This window comes from Camelus bactrianus, chromosome 32 (assembly GCF_048773025.1).
Source record: "Camelus bactrianus isolate YW-2024 breed Bactrian camel chromosome 32, ASM4877302v1, whole genome shotgun sequence".
Lineage (NCBI taxonomy): Eukaryota > Metazoa > Chordata > Mammalia > Artiodactyla > Camelidae > Camelus > Camelus bactrianus.
In genome coordinates this window covers 19243698-19264125 of record NC_133570.1, presented here as the reverse complement: position 1 = coordinate 19264125, position 20428 = coordinate 19243698, and the positions used below count along the sequence as shown (strand labels likewise).

At 54.5% G+C, this 20428-nt stretch overlaps 2 protein-coding genes across 17 annotated transcripts in view; one reads left to right on the top strand and one right to left on the bottom strand.

The window, feature by feature from the left end:
• The first annotated feature begins 78 nt into the window (after nt 1–78).
• Nucleotides 79–5149, top strand: RHBDD3 (rhomboid domain containing 3). Of its 7 annotated transcripts, none has more exons than XM_045513931.2 (7): nt 79–184; nt 694–846; nt 2518–2707; nt 2883–3266; nt 4215–4377; nt 4464–4751; nt 4836–5149. In XM_045513931.2, the coding sequence occupies exons 3-7, from the start codon at nt 2560–2562 to the stop codon at nt 5011–5013; spliced, it is 1161 nt and encodes a 386-aa protein (XP_045369887.1). In that variant the 5' UTR covers nt 79–184; nt 694–846; nt 2518–2559; the 3' UTR covers nt 5014–5149. The 7 variants fall into 7 exon arrangements, with proteins under 7 accessions (XP_045369887.1, XP_045369885.1, XP_074212315.1 ...); XM_045513929.2 differs by having other exon boundaries at nt 158–262; XM_074356214.1 differs by having other exon boundaries at nt 180–198.
• A 927-nt stretch (nt 5150–6076) lies between these two features.
• EMID1 (EMI domain containing 1) overlaps nt 6077–20428 on the bottom strand; it is a 34674-nt gene continuing 20322 nt past the window's right edge. For 2 of the 10 annotated variants that reach the window (XM_074356212.1, XM_010951296.3), the window contains 3 exons: nt 16095–16139; nt 10099–10189; nt 6594–6855 (listed from right to left, as the gene is read on the bottom strand). In XM_074356212.1, coding sequence (XP_074212313.1) covers nt 6731–6855; nt 10099–10189; nt 16095–16139 — 261 coding nt within the window. In that variant the 3' untranslated portion in view covers nt 6594–6730. The other 8 variants (XM_074356213.1, XM_010951297.3, XM_074356210.1 and 5 more) reach the window with 6 other exon arrangements.

Genomic DNA, 20428 nt, shown 5'->3' with positions numbered 1-20428 from the left:
ACTGCGCAGGCGCGAAATCCGCAACCTCGGGCGCTACCATCGGGCCAGGCTACAGGGGTGGGAGAAGGAGGGATGAATCACAGGTTTCTCGTCCTTCCCGCCCTCAAGTCTAGTCCTAGTCCTCTCTAAAGAGCACCGGATGTGACGCGGAGCCAAAGTAGCACCGCAGGGGCGGGAGCGGCCGGTGAGCGGATCTCGGTATCAAGTCGGCGTGATTCTCCAGTCGACGCTAGGTTTTTCGGAATGGTTACGCCCGCTAGCTGTAGGGACCGTCTCTGAAGAGTCTGCCTCGGAGGGAAACGGAGGCCGGCGGGAGGGCTGGGGGAAGGGACCCGGGCCTAGAACAACTGCTGACTAATCGGCGGGCGGCGAAGGAGGGGGTGGCGCGCCGACCAGTTGGCCGGGGTCACGCGCCCGAGTGCGAGCAGAATGGGCTCGGGGTGCTCGGGCCCCGGCGGGAAGCTAGAGTAGCGACTCCCAGCCGGGGCCCCCACCCGGCCTTCTAGGGGCTGAGGGCGCGCTCCGCAGTGAGTACCCCAGACACGTGGCCCGGGCCGGCAGGGGAGGGGGCCGAGGCCGGTGGGCTGGATGGGAGGCCCCGAACGTAGCGCCCGGTCCGAGAGTCCCGCAGTAACGGTCGAGGTTGAGAAGGCCCTTTAATCACCCCTCAATGCAACATCCTTATTTTTACAGATGGGGAAACTAAGGCCCAAGGAGTTTGGGTACTTTTCCTAAAGTCACAAAGCTGAGTCCCACCCACACGCTGGCATCCCCACTGTCTCCATCACCCAGAAGAATCTTTCCCGGCCTTGTTTTTCCATTCTGTCCTCCCTGCTTCCTGATGAGGTAGGCAAAGCCTGATAGTGCACAGTCCCATTTTATAGATGAAGAAACTGAGGCCTGGAGCATTCAAATTCCGGTTCTGTTTGTCCATGGGCATGTCCTTCAATCTTGCTAAAGTACACAGGGGGGATAGTTGTGAGGATGCAGGAGGCGGCTTGCAGTTGGTGCCTTGGCTCCCTGGAGGGCTGGCACCTGCCTGACTTCTTGGACTCAACCAAGTCTCCCTAGGCAGATGCCCAGAACCAGCGAAGGGCAAGGCTCACCCAGATCCTTCAGCGGGACCTGAAACCAAGCTAGTGTCTTTCAGTGAACACATATAAAGCACTAGCTATGTGCTAGGAGCGCTCTGGGGAACTTGGCCATGAGTAAGAGGAGAACCTCTCCTCCCGCCAGTTGAGACCATATGCCTAGAGAAAAGCAGGCCAAGCGGTGCTCATTAGATAAAGTAAGATCCATGATGCGGGCGGCCAGAGGAGGGGAAGGGGACATTTGAGCTGAGCTTCAAAGGGTGAATAGGAGTTTGTTATTAAAGAGAAGAAGGGAAGGATATTGCAGGCAGGAGTTTTCTATATTTTTCCTGCAGGAAACTGGCGGTTGGGTTTTCATACCAAGGCTGCCCTTGATAAGGGAGCAGATGAGGCAGACTTCTTGTCTCTGGGATTTTGCTTCCTGCTCTATGAAATCAGTTCAGTGGGAGTCCTGAGACAGGGTGGAGTACAGGAGGGAGGGGATTCCAGCAGGGCCTGGAGGACAGGTTGAATGTGAGGAGAACAGAGGAAAGCAAGCCTTTCCTTATGGGCAAGGAATTGGCACGTTTGAGAGCCAGAGCTTGAACCAGCTAGGCTGGAGCGGCTCCTTCCCTGTTGAGGCCTCCCCTTGTTTGGGACAGCTGGGACAGCTGCATTTTATCCAGCAGGAGCTGTGGGCTGGCCTGAGTCCATTCCTTTTTCTTACCCTATGAAGAATGGATTTTCTTAATCCCTAGTTTACAGATGAGGAACAAGAGGCTCCAAACTTGCCCGGGTATACCTGGCAGGAGGAAGCAGATACTAGAACCTTTCTGTGAGAAGGTGGGCCAGAGGGGCTGTGTTCAGGGCTCCAAGTCTCAGTCCAGTGTCACTGTGTGCGCTGAGGGCGTGGACTCCTGCTGCCCCTCCTCCAGCCCTTCTGCTCCACCCCCTCCCTAATCTGCCTGCCCTTTGGCTGGCCTCACCCCCTCGGTCAAGGGCAGCTGAGGCCGCCTGGAGCTCTAAGTCTGGGCTCAGTGGAGTGGAGGACAGAAGGTGGCTGGTCTGCAGCTGGAGGTAAGAGGGAGGCATAGGAAACCTGGAGATGGCCCTAAATTTGCCCTGGTGGGCTGCACCCCTCTTTTTGGGACTCCAGGGCCCTAGTTCAGCTTTCTATTCCCGGTGCTTCCCACTCCAGGCTCTTTTTCAGGGACCCTCAGGGCTCAGGGACTTTTGGCCTGGCCCCTTCCCATCCTCACACATAGGCAGTGGATAGTAAGATGGCTAAGCCCATGGTTAGGCTCTGAGCTCCTCTATGGCCAAATTGCTGGACCAGCCTCTCCAGCCTCCGTTTCTACTTCTGTAAAATGGCACTGTTGGGTAGCTGAAAGGAAGTCTGATAAAAGCTGCAATAATAACTTTTGTTACTGTTTTCCTTTACCCCTAGCACACAGCCCCAAGACCACTTTTGACCACCTTCAGCCAAGCTATGCATGCCAGAGGCCCCCCTGGCCTGCTGTTCCCTGTGCTGCCTCTTGCTTCCTCCGTCCTGATGCTGCTAATGAGCAGCCTGTGGCTGCTGGGGGCTGGCCCCAGCCTTGTCCTGGCCCCAGATCTGCTGCTGGACCCTTGGCAGGGTGAGGGCCGGCTACATGGGCCTTGGAGGAGGCAGGAGACTTGGCTCCTGGGGTGGGGAGGCTGGCTGAGTGGGGGGCCCTGGCAGACGGTGATTACCCACCTGGCACACCTGAGACAGCCTTGGGGGTTAGGGCCACCAACCTGGCACATAAGCCCCTTCCTTCTCTCCCCCAGTGCACCGGCTGCTGACACACGTGCTGGGCCACACGGCCTTACCTGGCCTGCTCCTGAGCCTGCTGCTCCTGCCCACACTGGGCTGGCGGCAAGAGTGCCACCTGGGCACACTGAGATTCCTGCACGCCTCCACCCTTCTTGCCGTGGCCTCTGGTTTGATGGCTGTGCTGCTGGCAGGCCTCGGGGTGTCCAGTGCAGCCGGTGGCTGCGGATACATGCCTGTCCACCTGGCTATGCTGGCAGGGCAGGGTTACCACCCTAGACAGCCCCGGAGGGCACTGCCACCTTGGCTTCTGCCATGGCTGCTGCTCGCCCTGACACCACTGCTCAGCCCTGAGCCACCCTTCCTGCAGCTCTTCTGTGGCCTCCTTGCTGGCCTGGCCTGTATCCTTTGCCTGGGCCCAGGGCTTGTGTGGACGCGTGGTTCTGTGGCTGGGCCCTTAGGGCACCTGGGAAGGAGTTGGCACGAGGCGGGTCAGGCCCCACATGCAGGAAACTCACACACTCGTTCCAGGAGCACCTCCCAGTCCTCCTCTGGCCTGGCTCTGGGCTGGGAAGTGGGGGCTGTGGCCACGTAGAGGTGCCAATTACAATTTAAAAGGGAGCCTAGAAGCTGAGGGGCCCAAGGAGGCACCTCATCTGGATGTCCCTAGTGGAGGTGGCATCTATACCAAGACTGTGCAAGATGAGAGGTTCAGGTGAAGAGAAGTGGGAGATGAGCATTGGGGCTCTGCAGACTGTGCAGAGGGTGGGAAGGCCCAGCTGACCACGAGCCTGGGGCTCTCTGGGCACCAAAGGTGGGGGACGACCTGTGGCTGGTGGTGCAGGTGTGTTAAACACAGGCTTTTGCTCCAAAGGTGCTTAATGCCTGTCGGGGGAGACAGTGCAGTTGGAGGGAATGGTGGGCACAGGCTGACCCCCGCTCCTTGTTAAGTGCTAGGGACACCTGGCTGAATCCTGGAGGGGGCATGTTGCCCTGCCTGAGGGCAGTTGGGGTGTGTCACTGGGCCCAAGGGTGGGCCTGGAGCCGCAGACCTGAGCGGGCACCCAGGGCTCAGGGGACAGCAGGCAGGGGGATGGCTGAATTGGGATGAAACAGGTTTTGGGGTGAGGCCCATCAGGCTCTACCTCCTGCTGGCTGGGGAGCAAGTCCCTTTTCCTCTTTGAGCCTCCACTGCTGACAAGGGTGATGACACTTCCTGGCAGGGCCATGGTGAGGAGACGCATGGGGATGCCTGTCACACACTTGGCACAGGGCCTGGCACGCAGTGTGGGCTCACTCCTGGCTGGATGTGGTTTTCCTTGACCGGCCGCCCTGCCCTGGGCAGACAGATGCAGCTGGGGCCTTCTGGTGGCTGGAGCTCTCCGAGCGGCGGCTGCGGGCGCTGCAGGAGGGTGTCCTGTGCAGGGCCCTGGCAAGGTGCTGGCCACTCCAGCTCCTTCCCACCCCAGGCGGCCTGGGTGAGCTGCCTGTCACCCATCCTGCCGGAGTAAGGTGAGGGTGATGCTGAGGACACTGGCCCTGGTGGTAGAAGCCATGCTGGTGGCTGGCAGTCAGGCCTTCTCCTTCTGCCTCTCCAGGCTTCCCACCTCTGGACCTCCTTGCATGGCCTCCCCTAGCCTCTGGTCCCGCCGTGAAGGCTCAGCCCTGGTCCTACCAGGCCTGGGGCCTGTGCAGCCACTCTGGGAGGGCTCCTCAGAGGTGGGACTGGCCCGATCTGGGCCCAGCTTCCCCGCAGGGACCCCGCTGTGGGCAGCCCTGGACGAGCAGATGCTGCAGGAGGGGATCCAGGCCTCGCTCCTCGAGGGGCCAGCCCAGGGTCCTGAGAGCCCGCTCTGGCTGCCCAAGTCCTCCGTCTCCTCTCTGCGGTAAGGCGGGGTGAGTAGGGGTGGGGTCCCCTGGTGTGGAGGCTAGGGGCAGCCCTGACACTCCCCCGCCCCTCCATTCCCCAGGCTGCAGCAGCTGGAGCGCATGGGCTTCCCCACGGAGCAGGCAGTGGTGGCACTGGCAGCCACAGGCCGTGTGGAGGGTGCTGTGTCACTGCTGGTCAGCGGGGAGGTGGGCACTGAGGCACTGGTGACTCAGGGGAGGGGTGGGCCGGCTCACCCTGAGGGCCCTGGGCCCCCCTAGCACAGGCAGGCCCTCAGGTGAGAAGAGGCCTGGCCTGTGGGCGGGAAGTCTGTTGAGAGTCACAGTGAGATTCAGGAGCGGCCCCTCTGCACCCTACCCTGGTCCTGTTTGGAATAAAAACCAGTTCACCTTTCAACCTGGACCTCCTTGGGCGCAGCAGTTGTGTCTGAGTCTTCTGTGTTGGCATCGGGGGATGAATGGGTGAGTGAATGAGCAGTGAAAGAGCAGTTGATTGCGGAGAGCAGCTCCCTGATGTCCAGAGATGCAGTGTTACTTACTGTGCAGCCTCCTCTTCTGGGAAGCTACGTCCTCCATCTCAGGGCCTTGTTGGGCTGGACCCTTGGCCAAAGAGCATTCTTCATTGCTGTGTCCCAGCTAATCTTGACCCATCCCCAGGTCTTGGCTTACACAGAGACCTTCCTCCAGGAAGCCTTCCCTGATTCTCCAGGAATAGCATCTCTTCACTGCCCACAGCCCCTGGTGCCAGTTCAGTTGGTCTCCTCAGGCCTGGCCCAGGGCTGGCTCTGAGGCTCGAGGCGGCGCACTGCTGGGCCCCTTGGGCAGGAAGCAATGTAGGGGAAAGGATTCCTCAGCTTTTAAGAAGTAGCCTCTCTCTCATGGCCCTTCTCAGTCCTTGTCCCCTCCTAGGGAGGGGAGGTGCAGCAGAGCCCAGAGGACAGAGGGTGGGGCCTGGGTGTGAGGTGCTGATGGGCTTGGGGGAGGGGGAGGGCAGAGGGCTGGACTTTGAGGAGTGGTGCAGGGAGCTGCAGGTCCTGGAACAGACTCATTTCACAGGTGAGGAAACAGGCTTGGGGGTGGCGGCGGTGGGAGGGTGGCACCCCAGGGTCTGGTAGCTCCTTGCTCTCCTGGCCTCTCTGACACTGTAGCCATGACTGGACCCCTGGGGGCTGCTCACCGACCCTCACTCCCCAGCTGGCCCATAGGAGTACCGGCCTCAAAGCCCTGTTCTGCAGGTGGGTAGCGAAGGCCACTGAGAAGAGGGGAGAGGCTCCTGGCCCTGCCTGGCTGCCCCTGTCTAAGCACACAGAGACCAGGCTGGGGGTGGGGAATCGGGCTGGGGGCCTTTATTGGCTGATATACATCTACCTCCTGGTGTCTGTCACAAGCATTTGTGGGAGCAGGTGGCCCTCCCCTTTCCATGCACCCACTACCCGGCCATGGGAGGGACTGAGGGTTCAGGGGTCAAAACTGAGACTAGGAGGTCTCAGTCAGATCAGGTAGCTTGACCTCAGAGAAAACAGCACCGGAAAACAAAGGGAGGAGAGGTACAGGCTCGCCCCCAGGCCTGGCTGGGGAGGAGGGGTGGCGACACTGCGCCCCATCACCCCTGCCTGTGCCTGAGGGAGTTCCGACTCCCTCAGCTGCTTGGGGCCTGGAAGGCGGGGCAGTAGATGAGACAGGAGCTGCCGACTGCCACGCCCTCCCCGCAGGCCGGCCCCGCCCCTTCACAGAGGGAAATGGGCCCAGGGCCCTGAGCCTTGCCTCCCTCTCAGGCCCCAGTCCCTGCTCAGCCCCATGGGAGGCAGATGTGCACGGGGTGCCAGAACCAAGACCTGCCTACCCCAAAGGCCTAGGTGGCAGAAGGGACCCTGAGGATATTAATAAATATGGACGTACGGACCCTGGAGGCAGCTGGCCACATCCAGGCTGGGCAGGGAAGCCTGGTCCGGCCATACCGGAGGGGCCGCCACCACCCTCAGTCTCTCTCATTTCGGCTCCTGGGGGCCACGATCCGGTAGTTGGCTGCGTATCCTCCCCTCTTGCCCCGCAGGAGGCTGGGGGTGCCTGTGCCGGCAGGGCCTGCCCCTGACCCCTCTGGTTCTGCCGGAGGGAAGGAGAGAGGCCGGGTTAGTGAGATTTGTGTGCAGGGCCCGCCTCCCCTTGGCTCACGGTGGGTGGAGGGTGGGCTCTCTGCCCTGGCTTCTGGGAGGCAGAGCTGTGGGAAAGACGGGGGTCTTCACAGCTGGTTTGTGCCCCTCCTCCCAGGAGTTATTAGCCCTTAACCCAGCTAGCACACTCAGGGCCTCTGATTTTCTCTGTCAAGTGGGGATGAGCAAATCCACCATATTTCTGAAATGCTGAGTACATGTGAACGTTCCATGAAAAGTATGGCTCTTTTTCTCGTTAACACATTTTGTGGTGGACATGTGCCCTGAATCATCCTCATTTCACAGCTGGGTAAACTAAGGTCAGGCATCAGACCCTTCCTCTCTCCTCGGGTTAGGCTGCCTGTAGTGGGGAAGGGTTTAGGAAGGTCAGGCTCTACCACTGACCTGTGTGGCTTTGGACCTCTGTCAGGGCCTCAGGTTCTCATCTCTAAAACCAGGGGGATGATTCCAAATACACTGAGGCCCTGGCCAGCTCCAATAATTACTGAAGTCAATTCCAACTTGGCTATGGTGAGATATGACCTAACCTGCAAATAAGCTGGCCTCCAAGAGTGAAACTGAATAATTGGCATTCTTCCCATCTAGAAAACTACTCAGCCTTCAAAACCCAGAGCAGGGCCTACCTTCTCCAGGAAGCCTTCTGTGACTTTTACCTCAGTCTCTCAAAGTTATATGAGGTGTTAGGTCAGGAGGATGGACTTTTTCCAAGGGAGAGGCCCAGGATGGAAGACTTGGCTGAGCCTCCAAAACCCTGTTCACAGGAAGGACACTTGGACTCTGGGAGCACCAGCTTCCCACTGAAGGCACTGCCAGGGCAGGGAGCTATACCCTTGTAACCTGTCTTGTGCCCTGACCCTGTGCACTGTAGCTTCCCATGTACTTCTGGGCTGAGATTTGAGGCCCCTGGGGCAGACAGGTATCTGCGGTCACAGTCAAGGAACATATCATGCCCTAAACCAGGGAGCACAGGAGGAGGGCAGCACAGAGCTCAGGTTCCACATCATCCAGGGCCAAGTCCTGGCCCCACCATGTCCCACTTAAGTGGCCTTGGGCAAATCCCAGAATCCTTGGGCCTCACTTGCAACATGGGGATGACACTCCTGTTGTCACACCCTCACAAAGTGTTTAAAATGACCAGGAGTGGAGAGTGGTTTCCACAGTAAATCCTGGATCACTACGGTCACTTGATTGGTGTGCTTTCAACCCGGTCTACTGCAGGTCTGGTCACTGTGAGTGGGTCATGAGATGGTGTTCTGACAGGATCAGATATAGGCCCTTGGTCTCCCCTGCCTGGGCCCCACTCAGTGCTGAGCAGAGCAGAGGGGTCAGTGAACCCTTGCTGATGGAGCCCAAAGAGCCAGCACTTTAGAGGACAGACCTAGGGCAGACCCCCGACCTCACCATCACTATCCCTGTGTCCCTGGGGGAGTCACACTAGCCCTCCGAACCTGTTTCTTCATCTGTGAAGTGCACATGGTATCACCCACCTAGAAAGCTTGTTGCAATGACTGGAGACAGTTGATGTAAATCCCCCAGCCCACGTGGGCTGGGTGTATGACAGCTGATAACTATTATCATTATTGACTAGAATCTAAACATGAGCCCCATCTGGGTCTTCCCTTAGCACCTGTTGTGTATGATGGGCCAATGAGGGAGGTCCCACCACCTCTGCTCCTCTCCTCCCACACAGCCCCTTCTAGGCCCACAACCCATACTGGCTCGCGGGGCCGCTCTTTCAGGCTCATGGCCACACTGAGCCTGAGCCTTCCCAGGAGCCTGGTACTTCCTCCCCAGGCTGCCGGAGACAGAGCTGGCTGAAGGCGGGTGGGATACAGATCCAAGGCCACATCCTCCTGAGAAGGGAGGTGGGGGACACCTGAAAAGGAGCTGAGAGCCTGGGATTTGGTCCCTGGTCCCTCTTCTGTGAGAGGGAAGGAGGTATGGGAGATGGTGACACTTTCAGAAGTTAGGGAAGCCACGTGGCCTGGGGAGAGGAGTTTTGGAAGCAAGACCCCACACACCTTCCAGCCTCCAGGCCTTTGCCCACATGGGGCTCTAAGGGCTGCCTTTCCCACCTCCTCCTGGCACACTCGTAGGGATCATTCATAACTTAACACGGGCTCCATCTTCCAGGAAGGCTTCTCTGCTCACACACCCTTTGGCGCTCCTGTACCCCATGGCCCTCATCTCTAGAGGTGTTGGGGATCCCCCACTCAATGGGCAGCTCCCCCAGGCAGGGACTCTGAGATCTGCCTCAGCACCTGCCCAGACCTGGCATGCTGTAGGTACACCCTACAGTTCTGCTGAATGAATGAGGCTTGGCTCTAACCTTGGTTCTCCTTCCTGCTTAGGGCCTCAGTTTCCCCATCTATAAAACAGACGCGAGGTTGGGCATGATGTCTGAAGCCAATGTGCACTGATGTGCTAGGACTGGGCTGTGAGATGGGGCAGCTGGAAGTGGGAGAAGGGCAGCTGTTGGGGTCTCTTCGTGGGTAGCTGAGGAATGGGGCTCAGCCCCGAGGGCCGCCAATCCCTGGTTCTCTCCAGGGCCAGCCACAGGCTCCAGTTTAATGCAGAGACCTCCTGAGCCCCACTGTGACAGCCAGGTAGTGTCTAACCTTCTGTGCGTCCCCAACCTACCTTTGAAGACCTCAAACAGGGCCCTGCCAGATCTTCTAGCCTGTTCTCACCCCTCGGCAACCTCACGGAACAATCCCTCTAGGTTCTCTCTGGCCTCTTGGCTTTTGTCCATGCTGTTCCTCTGCCTGTTCACTGTCCCTGGTCCTTGCATTTCAGGTCTCCTCTTAGACACTTCCCCCTCCAGGAAGCCCTCCCTAGATGCCCTCTGCCATCTCCCCATCTATGTTAGGAGCACTTCTGTGCTTTCGTGGCTGCCTGTGATATTCCTCACCATAGGTTTAACAGCCAGTTCCAGGGCTCCCTTGCCAGCACCCTAAGCTCCACGAGACCAGGACTGTTATCTGTTGGAGCCTGTGCTCATTCACTCAAGAACTAGTTACTGGAGCCTTCTCTGTTGCCAGGCACTGTCTGCAGGCTGGATGGAAGGGCTAAGAGCAAGGGTCTGCTAGCATGGGTCCAGCATTGGAAGGTGCCTTCTGTGTCCCCCAGGCCCTTCCTGGAAGGGGCTGCCCCTGCCTGCCCGCCCTGCCGTTACCTGGCCAGATGATGGCTTCCAGCAGGGTGACCCGTCTGGCCAGGAGCTCCAGCTGAGCCTGCTGCTGCAGGAAGCTCTGTAAGCTAGGAGCCTGATGGGAGATCGAGAAGAGCAGACGGTGCGAGTCCGGCCTCCGGGGTCTGGGCCGGGGAGCCAAGGGCGGGGGCAGGGCTCCTAGGCAGGAGCCTGGGCAAATCTCTGTTGAGACCCTGGTCTCTCCTTCTAAGTGGGGATGGGACTGGCCTGGCTCCTCAAGTGACCAGATGGGTGATGAACTGGTAGGTGAATGCCTGGGGAAGGGTCTCAGCCCACTAAAGGGGAACACTGGGGCCAGGAGAGCCTGCTCAGTGAGAGCCTCTGGGGTCGGAACTGATGGGTGGTACATTCCCCAGAGTCTCCTGGGGCCCGAGCCTGGCTCTGTCACCCACAGCCCCCTGCACTTCTGGAGTCTAGCCCCATGTCCTGTTGTCCTGTGGATGTGCACACTGGCTCTGTTCCCCATGATTTCTCTACAGCCAAAGCCTCACTGGAGTCTTGGGTCCATTACCCATAATTCTCCGCTGGGCCTGGGCTCTGACTTTATTACCCACAATCCCCTGCACTGCTGCAGTCTGGCTGTTACCCATAGTCCCCTGCTGCTCTAGAGTTTGGCTCCATTGCCCATAATTCCTTTCAGACTCAGAATCTGTCACCACTGGTTCCGCTGCAGGCCTGGAAACCACATTACGCACAATGCCCAGAGGCCCGGGTCTGACCGTAGGGGTAGGGGCCCGGGTTGCTAGGGCCTCCGTTCACCTGTGGATGAGGGACCAGTCAGTCATTGAGGGAGGGGTGGTCTTGGCCTCTCAGGCCCCCACCTGCCTGGGGCAGGTCCATTCTCCAGCCTCTTGACTGGGGAAGGCTGGCAGGCGGGGGCTGGGCTGTCTGTCCGTCTGTCTGTCTCTACTCACCGTAGAGCCCAATCATTGTTTCCAAGATTAAAACCCTTTCAGCTAAAATCTTCAAAGCCTCGCGTAGTTGGTGCAACCCCTCCCCCTGTGGAGGAAAGAGACAGATGCAGCCGTGAAGGGGGCAGGGGAGGGGCCCTGCAAAGCTTCTTGGTGGCCCATGCCCCGCCCTGGACATGCACCTGCAGCCCCGCACCAACTGCCGCAGCCCAGGGCCCACGGACAGCAGGGACAAGGCCAGGGGAGGATGGGAGGGGGATAAGGCAGGCGGAAGCAGCCCCCGGTAAGATCCCACCCAGCTGGCTGCTCTCTCCCCATAACTCTGCAAATCCTGCTGCACTGGGGGCAAAGGAGGCCAGTCTGCAGGGCAGCGCCGCCTTCCCCTGCCCCAGAACCTGCCCTGACCCCTCCCCCAGCTCTGTTGCCTGAAACCAGTTGTTCTCACATCATCTGCATGATCCTTGCCACATCCCTGGGCCACTTATACTTTTGTTTACCTAATATTCTTTAAATTGACCCAATTTTGCCTTATATATACGTTTGTCTCATCCTAATTAATTCCATCAATGGGATCAGGCTATTTACCAACATCCTTCCCATTCACTTCAAAACGAACATACGAGTAAAATTACAAAATGTTTGAGGGCTTCTCTGTTGGGAAGCTATGCTTTAAATGCTGGCAAAGCTGAAGTTCAGGCCCAGGTGCCCCCTCCACAGCCTCTGGGCTCACACCTCCCTGAGCTGTGACTACTCCAGGTCCCTACACTGCTCCTCCTTGTGCCCTGGCCTCAGCCCCGCCCTCTCTTCTCAGCTGAGTCTCCAGCATCCACACCCAGCAATGCGGCAGTAGCCCACAGGCCACCACCCCCTGGCCTCCCTGCTCTGGGAGTCTCCTTTCTCAAGTGGTGCCAGCTGCTGCCTAGGGCTCTGGCCAGGGACCACAGCTGGCCCTCACCTTCACTCCCTCCCAATCTGTCCTTTCCTTCCCCAGCACCCAGTCCATGGTCTTGCCAAAACTCCACAGCCCCTCACTCCTTCCTCTTCCCTAGTCCAGACTGAAGCTATTCCAGAGCGTAGAGCTCTTAATTCCGACAGAGCACCAGGGTGGCAAGTAAACTATTCCAGCCCTGACAGATCTGGGCGTCTCTCTCACAGTCCTTTACTTAGTACAGGTTAAATGAAGGGATGCTGTATAATATACATCTTGGTACAATCACTACCTTCAAGGTTGCTGTTCCCACAAAAACATCAAACAACCCAGTGTGTTCTAAGTGAGCCCACTGAGGCCATGCTGGGACTGTCCGTTATGATCCAGGTGTTCTGTCCACGTCACGTGGATGGGGCTACCCTCAGGCCACCAACTGGCCATCGAGCCTGGGGGGTCACAGGGTCACCAAGGGCTGCACCCTAAAGTAATCTCTCTTTAAGCATTACCTCCATCTAAAAATGGATGGGCTCCACAAATTACATTAAGCCACTGCTGGCATGGACAGTGGGACAAGCTGACATCACGAGCCTCCTGAGCAGATGCAGTCAGAGGGCACCACATCTCCCACCAGTGCGCTGGCCAAGGGTATTGAACCTGCATCTCATCACCAGGGAACAATCAGACAAATCTAGACAGTGGGATAGTCACAAAAAGACAAAGACAAGAAAAAGAAGAAAAAGGCAGGGGGCCTGTTCTAGATTGAAAGAGACTAGACAGAAATTTGTGGCAACCAAAGGCAATACATGAATCTTGATTTTTTTTTGAAAACCAGCTACAAAACACATTTTGGGGACAACTGGTAAAATGGATACATAAGCTGTATATTAAGAGGCGTCACTTCAATGAATTAATGTCAGCTTGCTGAGGTTGTGACAGTGGTATTGTGGTTCTTTGGGAGAAGGCCCATATTCTTTCAAGACACACTGACGTGTTATTGGAGATGTGGATGAGGTTTGCAAATTACTTTCAAGTGGATTAGAAAAAGGGCTGTAAATATATACAGTTAGAGCAAATGTGGCAAAGTACTAATAATTGATCAGTCTAGAAGAAGGGGACAGCTTTTCTGCTTGAAATTTTTTAAAATAAAAATCTAGGGGAAAAATTTTAAAAAATTCTGGTGAGTGGCCTGCTGTTTGCACTGGTGACACCCCAGTCCCCTCCCAGCATGGCCTGAGTGTCCAGGGCCTGCTGGACACCCCACTTGGCTGTCACACAGACGTTTCCCATTTTCCATGGACAAAACTCAGCAGGCTGCATCTCCTGGCTCTTTTACTATGGTAAACATCTCCCTTAACTTCTCGCTCCCCCTCACAGCCAGGCTAGCACCCAAGTGTTTCTTAGCTTCACTGACATCTGTCCATCCTCACTGTCCCCCCTCCCGGTTCCAGCCCCCAGAGTCTCTTGCAGGATGACCGTGACAGCCTCCAGCCTAGTCTCTCTTTCGGCTACCACATTGCTCCCTTCTCCCATCCGTTCTCCACACGGCAATCAGAGGGATCTTTTGCAAACAAAAATGTGATCACTTCATTCCTCTACTTATAAATATTTCAATGACTCCCCACTGTCCATAAAACAAAGTTCAAATTCCTCAATATGGCCTCTTATGTGCTAAAAGCCCCTTTGACCTCTGTATCACCCCTTGCCTGACACACTCTGCCACGGCAAGTATTTGCAGCTCTTCAATCACAACCAGGCTCACTCGTGCCCCAGGACCCTTGCATGTGATGTTCCCACTCCTCTGCCTGCATACCCTTTGTCTGGTTAGTGCACCTTTCAGGCTTTAGCCTGGGTCTCCTCATCCAGGAAGATGCTAAATCCTCCCACATCACAGCTGAGCTCCCCCTGTCCTGTCACTGCTGGTACTGGTCTGTTTTCCCCCCACCCCACTGTGACCATCCTGAGAGTGGGGACTATGTCCAAAATACATCTATGTCCACAGTGCCTAGCCTGGGGCCTGGCACCTATCAAGGAGGTGCTTGGGGAAAGTTAGCTGGCTCCTCCAGTCCTGGGACCTGCAAAGCCTGGGCTTCAGCTCCAGTTCTGCAATAAGTCGCTTTACGGAGTTGGGCCTCAGTTTTTCCTAAGTAAGGGGTAGAAGCTTTGGTGTAGATGGGCCAGCTCAGCCCTGTCACTCCGAGGCAGTGCCTGCAGTGCATCCTCATAACCACTGGGTGTCACTGCTGAGTCACAGCCAGATCAATAGCTCCAAAAGCTTCACTTAGTGGGGGTTGGTAGGTGGATTTGTGTATAGGAGCCGTCAGGGCCCTTACCCACATGAACCTCATCCCCACCTGCCCCCAACAGAGCTGGTCCCCCAGCCCCCAAAGCCTCATGCAGCCCCCAGGCCAGCGGGTCCCATCCCAGGCGGGCAGCAAGCAGGGGCAGGAGAATGGGTGAGGGGGAGGCAGGTGGATGCGCAGGGGCCCTGCTACCTCTTGGGGGGCCCCCTCCCACAGGTGGTCCTGAGTTTGAGGCCTGTTCTGGGAGAGTTCAGGCATCTGTTCTGCATGGGGTCCCAGATGGAGCTGCTCAGCCTAATTCAGCCTTCATCTCACCTCTCCCACCTCCCCTGGGCTGGGTGAAAAATGTTTCCAAACCAAGGGTCTCTGGCAGAGGCCAGTGAAGGGGCCTGGGGGAGGCAGAGGGCTGGCTGACCCCCACTCCTGTTCATGCCCGCCCGTGCTGGCAGGATGCTTAAGAGGCTCTGGAGCGCGTAGTGGGTGGAGGGGGGTGAGGGAGCGGGGTGGCTGCGAGGGGCTGGAAGAGGCTTGCCAGAGAGGTAGCAGGGCCCCAGAAGTCATGGAGAGACATGGGGGAGGGCTCATGCAGGGTGGGGGGCTCCCACGGCTGAATCCGTCACTGACCCCACAGTCAGGAGCAGAGAGGGAGGGCAGGGCAGGCGCTGGGTGCTTCCCATGTCTTCATTAACTAGTGCCTGCCAGGAAGCAGGGCAGCCCAGCCAGACTGCACCGGGGAGAGGGGTGGGGGGACGGGGAGGCACAAACCAGCCTCCAAAAGAACGTCCCAGTTGTCTCTCCCGTCTGCCACCATCCCAGCCATTTTCCAGATGTCTCCTGTGTCAGCAGTGGTTTCCAGGTCCCTGCCTTGTGGGGCTTTTGGTCCTCCCCCATGTGTCTCCTGGATGGGGAGATTTCTAGGCCCTGAAATTCATTCAGTACAACTCTCTCATGATTGTGAAGGTTTCTAGGTTCCCTTTCCCACTTACTCCATTGTATGTGAGTTTCTAGGCCTCCCTTCCCATTCTTCCTGGGCTGCTTTTGTGTACAGTGGTTTCTAGATCCCCTCGTCTTCATTTTCCATGGTTCTGCCATGCGTACGACAGCTTCTAGGCCGATCCTCCCACTTCTAATGTCTTTCCTATGCGTGTGATGGTGTCTAGGACCTCATGTTAATTGTAGGTCCTCTGAGTATAGTGCATCCAGGTCTTCTGACCCCATGTACCACATACAATGTGTACATGGTGGTTTCTAGGCCTCCCTTCCTATGATTCATGGGTTTCCTATGTGTCTGGTGGTGTCTAGTTCCCCTGTCCCTTTTACCAAAGAGCTCCTGTGTACCTCAGCATTTCTGCCCCTCCCTTCCTGTGCTCCACGGCTTTCCTAAGGCCTCCTGTCCCATCCTTCTCTGTGGATATTGTTTTCATGTTTCCCCTTCTTCTGCAGACAGGGGAGCAGCAGCCAAAGCCCTCGCTGGGAGGGGGCTCTGGAGGCAGGGGATGCAGTCTGGACTGGGTCAGCCCGAACTGCCCAGGAGGAACAGGCAGGGTCACCCTGGCCCGGAAAGGCCACAGAGGGAAGGCAGAGGCAGGGATAAAGACAGAGACAGAGTGGAGCGTCTGCTGATAAAGGCGGCGCTGCCCACTGGGGACAGACGGACGGATGGGACAGGGAAGGGGGCTGGGGCTGAGACCTGTCAAGGCTCCTCCCTGGGAGACCGGGTGGCAAAGGGGATTTGGATGGGGTGCCCCCACCCCAAAATAATCTCCTGAGTGCCCAGGGCAGGATGAGGTAGCGGGAGGTCAGTGCTGGGCGAGAGCTTACCCAGTGGCTCTTGTCACCAGGGTCTCCTTTGGGGCCAGGTTCCCCCTGCAGGAGGGAGAGAGAGGACGCAAAGTGAGAGACTGGGGGGTGGGCGGGGACACGGCGGGGGTGGGGTGGGAGGGACAGAGGCCAGGGAGGGAGGCTTAATGAGGCTGAGACAGAGAAGAGAGTGGCTGTTTGGACTAACATGAGATAAAAGCGCAAAAAACAACTGCCAGATGGCAATGGAAAGTGATAAAGAGCAGCCAGAAACGGAAGAATACCTGACCTTTGAAAGAAGGGAACCGCACTGGGTAACGTCCATGTATTTACGGCTCTTCCTCTAGGGGCTCACCCCAGCCCCCTCCGCCTGGCACACAGCTCAAGTGGAAAGCTTTAGTCTCATTGGCCCGAGGAGTCAGAGGTTGGGGTTGATACGGCCAGAGGAGGAGGAAACTGAGAGGAAATACTGGCAAGCAGGGAGCCACCGTAGGGGAGCAAACTCTATAAATACTCTTCTCTAATCTTTGGCTGGTCGGTGAAAAGTCACAAAGTGAGTCTGAGCAACACCCTAAAGCAAAAATCAACACTTTCCAGAGGAAGATTTCCCCCTACTAAGTCATCTAAAATTGTCCAGTATGCAACACAAAATTATTAGACACGTGAAGAAGCAGAAAAACGTGACCTATACTCAAGAGGAAAACCAGTCAGTAGAAACAGATCCATAGCCAACCCAGATGCTGGAATTAGCAGACACAGAGCTTAAAGTATCAATGATGAATGTTAAATTTTATGTTAAAGAATCTAGTGGAATTGATATAATGTGTGATGAGATGGGGAATTTCAGGAGGGATGTAAACATGGTAAAAAACAAACAAAAAAAGAACCAAATAGAAATCCTGGAAATGAAAATGATAACACTTGAAATAAAAAATTCATGGGGAGGGTAGAGCGCCTACTTAGCATTCAGGAGGTCCTGGGTTCAATCCCCAGCACCTCCGTTAGGGAAAAAAAAGGAAAAGAAAAAATTCATCAGTTGGGATTAACTGAAGATGGGCCATTAACAGAAGAAAGAATCAAGTAACTTGATGACAGGTGAATGCAATAATTCTAACTGAAGCACAGAGAGAAGATTTTTGGGGGGATGGGCAGGTAATTAGGTTTATTTATTTACTTATTTTAATGGAGGTACTGGGGATTGAAGCCGGGACCTCCTCGTGCATGCTAAGCACACACTCTACCACAGAGCTATACCCTCCCCCCAAAAAAGATTTTTTGAAAAAAAAACAATACAGCCTCAACGACTCACGGGAACCTCAATTAAGTGTAACTGGAGTCCCAGAAGGAAAGAAGAGAGCACAAGGAACAGAAAAAAAAAACACTTGAAGATATATCAACCAGCTTTCTTCCAAATGTGATTGAAAAATAAAGCAAAACAGATTTCTGGTTTGGCGTATAAAGAGCTCAGAAGTCGCCATTCTGTCCTAACAAGTAAGAAGCCAAACAAACTGAAAAATCAACAACTCTTCTTTGAGGAACCAAAGCCGTGAGGTCACAGAGCAAACCACTGCCCCCAAAACTGTAGAGACAGACAGGCGGGTCACAACCGACTGGACCGGAAACCTCCCTGGGACCCACTGCCCGACAGTGAAACCTAAATGTAATGACGAAATGCTGGAGGCTCAGTGTGCACCACACTGAGAGTTAAAACCTCCAGGGGGACCCAGTCTTTGCAGGGGACTCACACTTTTGTGAGTTTTACCTCCAGGGGCTCGATCTGGTCCCACTACGAACGTTGGAGAAAAGTCCCCAACTGCTTTGGTCAGAGGGAGAGGGGAGAGGAGAGAAGGAAGATGGGAGAGGGGAGAGGACCCACCCTGAAGTACCCCAGAGCATTCTGTTCTTCCTAACAAGGCCGGCCCGCAGGAGAAACTATTTCACCAGAGCCTAACCTGCTGGCGTCTTATTGGTGCCTAATTGAGGTGGGGGTAGGGACACACCCAACTTTAGCCAATTTTAGCCTTTGAGGGGAGGGAACTATCCCAACTCCAGCCCCCTCTGGCCACCTTGTCCCACTTAAGGGATAAAAACCAAAACAAAACTGGGAAGCACTGGGGGAGTTCACAGTCCAGGGGCACAGGCCCACCGGAGCCCTGAGACCTAATCATACGACAATACATCACTGCCTCCCCCACCCCAACCCCTCACCACTATGTCACTAAAGGCCTGCTTGACTGCAGTTTCCTTCACTCAGTACATCATGGCTACCTTTCAGCAAAAAATTACAAGGCATATTACAAGGAAAAAACACAGTTATAAGAGGCCGAATATCAGAACCAGAGTCAGATAGGCCACAAATGTTGGAATTCTCAGACCAAGAATTTAAAATAAAAAACAACCACAATTAATATGCTAAGGACTTTCACGGAGAAAACAGACAACATTTAAGAGCAGATGGCTCATATAAGCAGAGAGATGGAAATCCTAAGTATCAAAGAGAAATGCTGGGATTCAGTTGAAGGTCCTCTTCACAAGGTCAGTTAACTCAGGGCAATTAGATTCTTCCCAGGCCTCTTAAGAAATTCTCTAACCCAGAGGGTGAGTACAGCTCAGTGGTACGCTGCATGCCTAGCATGCACGGGGTCCTGGGTTCGATCCCCAGTGCCTCCATTAAGAGAGAAAGAAATACTCTAACCCTAGCAAAGGCCCTTCTTGCTGGTATCAGAGGTGTGGTCTGTAAACACAAATCCAGCAGAATTTCAGCCATTTATCTCCCAGATCACCCCCTCCCTGAAGTTCAACCTAGAACAGGAAAAAATCATGAAAACTCTACCTAAGGTCACAAATTCTTCAGTTTCCTGGCCAAGATTTCATGTTCCCTCTAAGGTACATTTCAAGGGGTAAGAGACAGGGGAGGAGCACCTGGGGGCTTCAAAGGTACTAATAAGGTTCTATTTCTTGGGGGGTAGGTGGGTGTAGCTCAAGTGGTAGAGCACATGCCTAGCATGCACAAAGCCCTGGGTTCAATCCCCAACATCGTCTCTAAAAGTAAATAAATAAACCCAATTCCCCATCCCCCAAAAAGAGCAAAAAAAAAAAAAAAAAGATTCTATTTCTATTTCTTTAGCTTGTTTACTGGACACATGGGTGTAAGATTTAATATTATTAGAGTTTTCACTTTAAAATATTTTGCATATATATTTAAAAGGAAAAGAAATACAAGAGATAAAAAGTGTGTTAACAGAATGAAGAATGCCTTTGAAGGACTTATTAGGAGACCAGACATGGCTGAGGAAAGAATCTCTGAGCTTGAGAATATGATGATAGAAACTTCTAGAACTGAAAAGCAAAGTGAAAAAAAGACTGAAAAAAGCAGAACAGACACATTAGGTACAAGGGAAGAACAATAAGTATGACAGCCAGTCTCTCATGAGAAACTGTAACTGTCTACGTGAGCCAGAGACCCCGGAACAACATCTTGAAAGTAACAAAGAAGGAGAAAACTGCCAACCTATCATTTTATATCCAGTGAAAACATCTTCCAAAGATGAAGGTTAAACCCAGCTTTAGATAAACAAAAGCAGTAAGGATCTGTTGCCAGCAGACTCGTGCTACAAGAAAGGCTAAAGGATGTTCTTTAGGCTGAAGAGGGATGATACTATATGGAAATCTGGACCTAAGGAAGGTATAGAGTATCAGAAATGATAACTGCATCATTCGAGGTAAAAGACTATTTTTCTTTGTTGTTTTTTTAAAATACTTCTTTAAAAGTCACCTGGCTGTTTAAAGCAATAACAAGGTGCTGAGGGTTTATAACAAATGCAGAAGTAAAATATAAGACAGCAGTAGCACAAGGACAGAAGGGGATGAACTACAGAGTTGTGACAATCTTACTTATACAATAATAATAATTCAAGCAAATAATAATTCAAGTAAATGATGCTAAGCCAAGGATGTGTGTTGTTACCCTTAGAGCAACCATGGAAAAACTAACAGAAAGAGGTGTAGCTAAAAGGTCGTTGTGGAGAGAACACAGAATTGTCAACAATTCTCAATCCAAAAGAAGGCAGGAAAAGAAGAAGAAAAAAAGAAATAGAGGAGAGATTGGGGTAAATAGAACAGAAATAGCAAGATGGCTGACTTACAGGGAACCATATCAGTAACGATACATACCATTAAATGTAAATGAACTCAACTGTTGTTTTTTTTTTAAGTAAGATTCAAGCATGTGTCTTTTTTTTTTTTTTTTTTTTTTGACAAGAGGCACTTTAAATGGAAAGACTTGTGGGGGAGGGTATAGCTCAGTGGCAGACCGCATGCTTAGCACACACAAGGTCCTGGGTTCAATCCCCAGT

Bases quoted from the DNA above. Each gene is read 5' to 3' on its own strand.
- RHBDD3 (XM_045513931.2), top strand. From the start codon at position 2,560: ATGCATGCCAGAGGCCCCCCTGGCCTGCTGTTCCCTGTGCTGCCTCTT. The intron at 2,708-2,882 runs GTGAGGGCCGGC...TCTCTCCCCCAG, and splicing joins GCTGCTGGACCCTTGGCAGG to TGCACCGGCTGCTGACACAC. The intron at 4,752-4,835 runs GTAAGGCGGGGT...TCCATTCCCCAG, and splicing joins TCCTCCGTCTCCTCTCTGCG to GCTGCAGCAGCTGGAGCGCA.